General features: G+C 43.7%; 1 protein-coding gene across 3 annotated transcripts in view; it reads right to left on the minus strand.

Annotated features, from left to right (window-relative positions):
• Positions 1-861: 861 nt before the first annotated feature.
• si:ch211-112c15.8 (tumor necrosis factor receptor superfamily member 25) overlaps positions 862-9500 on the minus strand; it is a 45404-nt gene continuing 36765 nt past the window's right edge. For 2 of the 3 annotated variants that reach the window (XM_043675914.1, XM_043675912.1), the window contains exons 5-10: positions 8455-8536; positions 7656-7729; positions 7173-7301; positions 3927-3970; positions 2540-2660; positions 862-2384 (exon numbers count right to left, since the gene is read on the minus strand). In XM_043675914.1, the coding sequence (XP_043531849.1) occupies positions 2095-2384; positions 2540-2660; positions 3927-3970; positions 7173-7301; positions 7656-7729; positions 8455-8536 (740 nt within the window). In that variant the 3' untranslated portion in view covers positions 862-2094. The remainder of the gene's footprint in view (positions 2385-2539; positions 2661-3926; positions 3971-7172; positions 7302-7655; positions 7730-8454; positions 8537-9500) is intronic. The other variant, XM_043675913.1, reaches the window with a different exon arrangement.

Here is a 9500-nt window from a genome sequence, read left to right on the forward strand (position 1 = left end):
TGGGGCAGAGCATTCCACACAGCCACCACTCTCTGGGTGAAGAAGTTTCTCCTCATCTCTGTCCTAAATGGTCTACCCCGTATTTTTAAGCTGTGTCCTCTGGATCGGCACTCACCCATCAGTGGAAATATGTTTCCTACTGCCAGAGTGTCCAATCCTTTCATAATCTTATACGTCTCAATCAGATCCCCTCTCAATCTTCGAAACTCAAGGGTATACAAGCCCAGTCACTCCAGTCTTTCAGTGTAAGGTAATCCCGCCATTCCAGGAATTGACCTCGTGAACCTACGCTGCATTCCCTCAATAGCCAGAATGTCTCTCCTCAAATTTGGAGACCAGAACTGCACACAGTACTCCAGGTGTGGTCCCACCAGGGCCCTGTACAGCTGCAGAAGGACCTCTTTGCTTCTATACTCAATCCCTCTTGTTATGAAGGCCAGCATGCTATTAGCCTTCTTCACTACCTGCTGTACCTGCATGCTTACCTTCATTGAGTGGTGTACAAGAACCCCCAGATCTCTCTGTACTGCCCCTTTACCTAAATTGATTCCACTTAGGTGGTAATCTGCCTTCCTGTTCTTGCCACCAAAGTGGATAACCATACATTTATCCACATTAAACTGCATCTGCCATGCATCTGACCACTCACCTAACTTGTCCAGGTCACCCTGTAATCTCCTAACATCCTCATCATATTTCACCCTGCCCCCAGCTTAGTATCATCAGCAAATTTGCTAATGTTATTACTAATACCATCTTCTATATCATTAACATTAACATATATTGTAAAAAGTCTTCTATATTATTGTAAAAAGATCTTACCACAAGAGGGCACAAAGTACAAGGAGGAATTTGTGCTCCATTGTTGCACCATTGCCTCAAACACTCACATCGTGTGGCAGGGCACCAAGGAATAAAAGGATAAATTTTAAAAAACCCTAGGTGCAGGACTGGGACGTAGTACCATATACCTCCTTGTGGTGAGACCTATCCAGTAGTACATATCTCTGACAGCATCAGTTTTTCATTAATATTTACCATCACCCAATAATGTGTAATTCTGAACATTGAAAGCAGGTGGCAGCTCTGGTTCAGTTTATGACAGCTCTTGAGTCAGAATGTTATGGGCTGATTGCGACATCAGAAATGAGCAGATAAGGGCCATCCAGCGCCAAGGGACATGCAATGTTGGACTGTTATCCTGCCTGCCTACCTTACTGGGTCACGGTCAAAGCTGCCCTGAGTATTTTTCTCAGAAAAGCAGGGAAATGTTTTGTCACATCCTTGTCAATATTTATTCATGGACTGCCTCGAAGAAATTGTCCAGAATTTGTAGGCTCTGAATTGTGTAAGTTGGGTGGCAGGTTTCTTACGTTATAAAAATTCAAAGAAATAGTTGATTGGCCGCATGGCACTTAGCAACATCATGAGGTTGTGAAGGGCAAGTGTTGTATTAAGTAATAACCAGAGTTCCCCAGTTCCTCACTGACCACTTGAGGCTGGAATATTTAACGTAATGAGCTCCTGTGGGAGTTAATTGGATTTGGAACTTGCTTCATGATTATAAACATATTTAATAACACAGACTTATGTACAAAATAATTCTGATACGTTGTACATCAAATTGTTCACTTTCTTGTCTCACAACACCCTGACCCTCACCCCATCATTTTCGCTGTCACCCAATGACCTGTCCACATGACATTCCAGCTTCAAGGACAGGGTCAAAAGTAGAAAGTTGATAAATAGGCCTCCAAAACGGATCTGTCCCCCAGCCCCATAGGGAACAGCCTCCCAATACTGCTCGATTCTCAAGGCCTGTGCTGTAGTTGGACGTCTCTCTATGGAAGAAGCTGACAGAGGTCAGTAACAGAGGCTGCTTGAACTCAGTGCCTGTCTGCCCCAGAGATCCAAGGGGACTTTGGGGGCTCCTTGGATCTTGTAAAATCAGATGACAATGCTGAAAGTGCTAAGGCACTGCCCCAGTAGTTAGCCAGCTCTGATAATGCTCGGCTTCAAGACAGACCTAGAAACCGGCTGTGATGAATTTGTAAATCCAAGCCTCTGTTGTCCTGAGTTTTGGCTGTGTGACGCTTAACGTGATGAGTTAGTTTTGTGGAGCAGTTTGGTCTGAAGTTCTTCCACCACCCCGGAGAGGTTCATGCTCTCTAAGGCCTGGTACACCGACTCCATTGAGGCCATCTGTTGCTGGCTCCATTGTCGCAGCATTTCGTATTGCTGGTCACGGGACTGAGCAACATCCATCTCGATCCGCTCGATATCACAGTCCCTCAGCTCTAATAACCGCATCAACTCTTTCCACCTCCGCACTGGCACCACATTGATGATCTCGTACAAAGTCTTTCCATCTAGGGTCAGAGCTGCTGGGATAAGAGAGAGTCAGTCAAACACTACCCACCTCCAGTACCACACCGCCTATCTCTCGCCACTATTCCCAAGTGCTGGAACAGCATGGGTTCAAGGCACAGTACAAGCTGCCATCAAATGCAGGTACAGCATCTTGTAGAGAAGCCCTCACCTTGTGTCTCAGGTTGAACCAGTGTTGTCTGAGGACTGGTCCCGTAGATGTTGCAGTTTGCCAGTGGTTGGGTCATGACATCGACAATGATGTCAGATTTCCCATCCGGAATCTGAAAGGCCTGCAGGATGGAGAAGGAAACAAGAAATGAGTGAGAGCTGAACCAGAGCCCAAAGGCCAGTGACCTGCTCAGCAATTACAATGTGTTTCTGTCATGGCTGAGAGGAGTGACCTGATAGAGGTTTATAAAATCGTGAGGGGCATGGTAGAATAAATAGACAGGGTCTTTTCCCCAAGGTTGGGGGAGCCCATAACGAGAAGGCATAGGTTTAGGATGAGAGGGGAAAGATTTAAAAGGGACCTAAGGGGCAACTTTTTCACACAGAGGATGGTGCATGTATGGAACGAGCAGCCGGAGGAAGTGGTGGAGGCTGGTACAATTACAACATTTAAAAGGCATCTGGATGGGTATATTAGCAGGAAGAGGGATATGTGCCAAGTGCTGGCAAATGACACTAGATTAATTTAGGATTTCTGGTAGGCATGGATGAGTTGGACCAAAGGTCTGTTTCCATGCTATACATCTCTATGATTCTATACCCTGTTGGACAGGGACAGACTGTGAGGAGACAAGTCCAACAGACAGCGAAGGACAAGGTGGATATTTTGGAGGGTATTTACTAAATGGACCAATTTGTCCTGTCTGTGTGTGGAAGGAGGGTTAGTCATTGTGCTATGTCAGTCTCAACTGCATGGTCACACTTATCTTATAGTCTCTCCCATGTGTGCATCAGATCTAACTGGCAGACTTGGTGTGGTATTACTCAGCCACTGAATGTAATGTGAGGAAGTTGGAAGAGCCGAGGGGCTGGAGCACCAAATATTCTCCCCCTGTGTGAACCCATTTTGAGGGGGGGGGGCAAAATTGTTGTGACCATCTCAGTGGGAACTGGGGCCTAACAGAGAGGGGCCCGGCTGTTGTAAGTTTGTAACAATTACTGTCTCAGATCTTGCTACCCCAATATTTTAGCTCACAATGCCACATGAGATTTTACTAAATTAACATACTTAGAGAACTAGTACAGACATGATGGGTTGATGGCCTCCTTCTGGAGCATAATATTCAGGGGTGTGTACATTAGGTGCATTAGTAAGGAGTAAATGTCGAGTAGTAGGATAGGGGAATGGGTCTGGGTGGGATACTCTTCGAGGGTCGGTGTGGATTTGTTGGGCTGAAGGGCCTGCTTCCACACTCTAGGAATTCTATATTCTAACAATTCTGTGATCCTGGTCCATAGCCCTACGTTGGGGATCCTGGGCTAGAGGGAATGCTCTTCATCTCATCAACATTAGTCATGTGACCAACCTGACAAAACTCATTACTCACAATGTTCTTGTCTTCGTTCTTTATCGTCTTGACTTCTTCAGAAACTGAAACACAAATACCATGACTAAGAATCCCTTGTGAACAGTTTGATTCCCTGCTTTCTCACTCTTATCGCCAGCTATCTGTTATCTATTGCCTGTTACCCAGTGCTTGTTACCTATGACATAGTGTCCTTTTCCCACTGCCCACTAACATTTGCACTACGTTTGGTAATCAAATGGCCACACACCACAAGTGATTGTTTTCTTTTGAAAAATCTGAACCTTGGAGTAACGTTTACAGATGTCACCATCAGATATTAGCCTGGATTAGCTGGGAGCATTCATGCCTCACAGTCACAGGTTTCCAGATTCAAGTCCCACTCCAGGACTTGAGCACACAAATCAAGACAGGCATTTCAGTGCAGTACTGAGGGAGTGCTGCACTGTCAGAGGTGCTGCCTATTGGACGAGACATTCAACTGAGGCCCTATTGGACATTTCCTATGTTTGCTGCTGTGCATCACTGGGGTGTTGCTGCATCGATGCAGGGCTGACTTAGAATCACTCAATGGAGTTGCGGGACCAAATGTTTCCTGACTTTTGTCTGAGCCAATAGTGATGCATCAACCTGTAATTAGTAAACAGTAGTCTATAACATCAAATAAAGTGTAGTCAACTCAAAGATTATCATTCCATGAGAGTCATTTTGCACACAACAAATCCCACAATAAAATAAATGACCAATTACTCCATTATTAGGTGATGCTGGAAGAGGGCTGGCTCTGAACACCAATGAGAACTCTCCATGTCTTGTAACAGTGCCCTGGGATCATTAACATCCAGGTCAGCACAAGGCCTCATTTTAATGCCTCACCTAAAGGAAAGTGGCTCTGAGAAGGCAGCTGTCTGGATTTAATGGGATGTGATAGTCTGGTGGTAATGTCACTGAACTAGTAAAGCTGAACCTCAGCCTAATGTTCTCGAAATGTGGGTTTGAATCCACCATGGCAGATGATGCAATGTGAATTCAATTAAAACATTCTAAAATATAAAGAATGTCAGGAAGTTTCATCAGCTGATCAAAATGGTATTCTCTGAGATAGGGAGAGGTGAATTTTATTCACATGGTAGAAACCCAATATTGGGCCAGAAAACTGGGAGGATCTCCACCTCAACCATCTTTGGGGCCCAGTGCTATTTTACAGGGAACTAACTGATTGCTGACAGGCTGTTACCTTTTAACGGATGGTCATGCACCCTGAGGAGCTCCCAGCCAATAGGAAGGTTGGTAGCTCAGTTGCGCCACTAAAGGGGTGGCCATTACTGGTACTCAACCGGCCAGGACTAGTGGGAGCACAAGCAGGATCAGTGAGTGCCAATTCCAGTCAGGTAACCTTCCACCAAAAGGTTGTTGAGGACATATGGTGTCATTACCAGTGGGAGGGGTGTGGGGAGGACATCAGCCATTGCCACCAGGGAGCTGCATTGTAGGAGGCTGCTGCTCCTTGCATAAGCCTACATGGAAGCCACCATGTTTTACTAAGGGTTTGTTAGCTTGTTAGAGCACCTTTAAACATATAAACACCTCTACCTTGCTCTCTTCCTACACCCCATTGAGGTTTTAACACTTAGCAGGTATTGTCTCCTTATGCCAAGCAAAAGGCACCATGTTATTGCATGGTTACTTCTGCATTGACTTTAATTTGTCAAATGTCTGACAATTCTAGCAATTATGACCTCTTGAAGTCAATTATTATCTTCCTCTCTATTCACTACATTTGCAAGAATCATGATAACTCCAAGTTTTGAAATTGCATCCTATATGCAATACATTGCAAAGAAATGACAACTGTCTTTGTGTTGAACCTTTCTACGTACTTCCCTCCAACCTGATAAACAGCCATTGACCTGAACTCTGTATTTTCAGTCTCTCAGCTTATTTTGTGTACATGTCCTGCCCTTTGTCTCAATAAATACTCTCATGGGGTTTTATCAGATGTCTTTTGAAAATCCACGGAACAACATCAACTGCACTGCCCTCTTCTACAAACTCTTTTAATTTATCAATAACAATTGCATTATTCAAACACAATTTGCTCTTAATAAACCCATGCCAACTCTCCTTTATTAGTCCAGTGGAAGTTTTATTCCAATTTATTGTTTTAAAAGCTTCCCCAACATCAACAATGTTAAATGGACCAGGTTCTAATGACTAGTGTTATGGTTTGTTCCTTTTTGAAACAGGGCTATAACAATCATTATACTTCAGCCTCTGGCACTACTTTTATCGAAAGACAATTGGAAGATCATGACCAACACATCTGTAATTTGTACGCTTAGTTTCCCAGCAACCTTGAATTTAGAAGGTTAAGGAATGATCTGATTGAAATCTTCAAAATATTAACAGATAAAGGTGAACTATATCCACTGGCTGGGCATTCGAGAAGTAGGGGCGTAGTCTGAGAATTAGAGCCAGATTGTTCAGGAGAGATGTTTGGAAATGTTTCTGTACATAGAGGGTAGTAGATGCTTGAACTCTTTTCCACAAGGAGTGGAAATAAATGCTGGATCAGTTCTTCATTTTCAATCTGGGATCAATAATTTTTTTGTTAAACAAAGGTACTAAAGGATATCGGCTAAAGGCAGGTATATGAAGTTTGGCCACAGATCAGCCATGATCTCACTGAATGGTGGAACAAACTGAGGGGCTGAATGGAAGAGGAAGTGAGGACCGTAGATGCTGGAGATCAGAGTCAAGAGTGTGATGCTGGAAAAGTACAACAGGTCAGGCAGCATCCAAGGACCAGGAGAATTGATGTTTCAGACATAAGCCCGTTCATCAGGAAATGAAGGGTTGCCTGACCTGCTGTGCTTTTCCAGCACCATATTCTCGACTGAGGGGCTGAATGGCCTTCTCCTGTTCTTAATTTCCTTTGTGACCTAACATGCATTCCATCCAGATTGGGTGATTTACCAAGTTAAGGACTGTCATCCTTTCTAGTACCTCTTTAAAATCTACTTATAGCTCCTCCTGCATCCTGATAACTCCATTGTTTACTGTAGTAATGTCAGAACGTGAGTTCCACATGGTACTATACTGGGACCTGCATGGGGCAGAGGGTGGGTGTACAAACCCAGGCCTGCCCATGGCTTGGGGAGGTAAGAGGCAGCAAGTTTGCTGTTGCATTAGGGAAAGCCTGGGCAGGAGGTGGACATTAAGCCCAGAGCAGTTTGACACTTTGCTAACTGAGAATCCATGGATTACCTGTGATAGTTGGAATCTCTGGTGTGTCAGGACACCTCTCACTTCGAAATTTCGGGTGCAAAAACTGAAGCATCGCAAACAGAATGAAGAGACAGCCCACAATCGCCAAAATCAGAAAAAGGCTCGATCCTGGAGACAACAGAACAATCAATAACAATTGGCATAGAGACCACAGTCAGTAACAAACCCCCTCATTGACACAGTTAGTTACAATCATTTATGGCAACCCACAATCATCATAGCAACACATGCACTACACTCAGGAATAATTACCCTTGGCAACACAGAAATTATATCAATAATAAATCTCCTTGTCAAGATACAGTCTATAGTCAGTTACAACCAAACAAAGCAGGACATGGGACTACAGTCAGTATCAATCACTCAGGACAACACAGAGCTACAGTCAGTAACAATGGCCCTTGGGAGCACAGGTTCTACAGTCAGTAACTAACTGCAGTTCTGAGGACTTGAAAGAGATACCTGTGTGTTCCAAAGGTGCTTCTGGAGTTGTACAGCTTGAATAGTTGCTGGAGGAGTCATTCTTACATGGCACCCTAAAATAAATATTAGACACAGAAGTCAGCAATAGTCACAAAAAAAGTTTCAGTTAAACAGTCACAATCACTCGAAGAAGCAGCAGGGTGAACAATGGTTGCAGGCATCACAGTTCCTGGAATTCAGGGTTTACAGTGTTCCCTTCCTCGCACACCACCTGGCCAGGGAGAGGATCCTAGAAATTAAAGCAATTCCTTAATTCTACAGAAAAAAACAATTATTCTGCTTCCTCTGAAAACTAGGTGGTGCAAAAATAATAACAGGTTCTGTGCTCCTCAAATGAAAGCAAGAGTTAGATACAGAGTTAGCCTTCCTCTGTGTTGCCCCAGGACAAGTTAAGCATGGGTTAGATACAGAGTTAGCCTTCCTCTGTGTTGTCCCCAGACAAGTTAAGCATGGGTTAGATACAGAGTTAGCCTTCCTCTGTGTTGTCCCAGGACAAGTTAAGCATGGGTTAGATACAGAGTTAGCCTCCTTTTTCTCTATTACAATGACATCACTTTTGGACCAAGATTTTCACTTCCTGCTGCACCCTCTCCTCCAGCAGCAACTGGAAACAAAAATCCCAATGTCCTGGCCGGATTAGAACCTGAATTCCAAAGGTGAAACATCAGTGTCAGCCAGTCCACCTGTAGTCACATATGGTCTCAGCATCTTGTTCTGACTCTGCTTTAGGATGCAGGTGACTAATGTAAACAAATGGAATAAGTATAAGCTGACTCACTCTGTATGGGCTTTGCACTGGTTGCCATGCTTGTAAAATCCTGGTAGACAATCTCCACAGTGAGTATCGGAATTATTCGAACCTGAAGTGACACATGGAACTGGGAGTCAACTCAGAGTTATTGTTCAGTAAACCATTCAGCTGAAGCACTATGATAGGTTGATGAGCCTCTGACCACAATGCATGTTGGACATGGCCATTGGCTTGAAAAGGGTTAACTCACAGCTTTAATATTGCTCCAACCACAGAAATATAAATGACTGCCTTGAGAAGGAGCTAGTCAAATATATATTGTTATTAGTCCGTTCTACAATCTATTGCCATGTAGAACAGACCTAGTAACTATCTCTTTGGAGATAACAATGCCTTTGACTTGGTGTTAATGTAGTTAATAGTCTAATAAAAAGCCAATATATTCTGCTATCTTACTATAACATGATGAACTACTTGTTGTTACTCAAGTATGTGTCTCTTCTTAAAACTTCAGCACTTAATACTAGTGAGCCCCAGAGACTAATATTACAAGAAGAGTAAGTTAACCCAAATCTACCCAAAGGACCAGGTGTCAGCTGTGGGCATCTATATTAAATACACTTGCCCAGAGAAATGAAAGACTCAGTTGGGGGACAGAGCATGAGATGATTGATCTCTCTGTTCTTCCTCAGTTTGACTCCATTTTCCAACTATTCCATTTTCCAATGGTTCAGCTGCCTTAAGTTATCTGTTTTCCCACTTTATTCTCTCCCAGGCACCAATTAGAGTCCAACTCGTTACTGAAGCCAGAGTCTCCTGGAGAGGGTAACAGATTCATGGAAACATTGGCGGTGTAGTGGACAGCAAAGAAGGTTACCTCAGATTACAACGGGATCTTGATTAGATGGGCCAATGGCTGAGGAGTGGCAGATGGAGTTCAATTTAGATAAATGTGAGGTGCTGCATTTTGGAAAAGCAAATCTTAGCAGGACATACACACTTAATAATAAGGTCCTAGGGAGTGTTGCTGAACAAAGAGACCTTGGAGTGCAGGTTCATAGCTCCCTGAAAGT

This window comes from Chiloscyllium plagiosum, chromosome 34 (assembly GCF_004010195.1).
Source record: "Chiloscyllium plagiosum isolate BGI_BamShark_2017 chromosome 34, ASM401019v2, whole genome shotgun sequence".
NCBI classification, from domain to species: Eukaryota; Metazoa; Chordata; class Chondrichthyes; order Orectolobiformes; family Hemiscylliidae; genus Chiloscyllium; species Chiloscyllium plagiosum.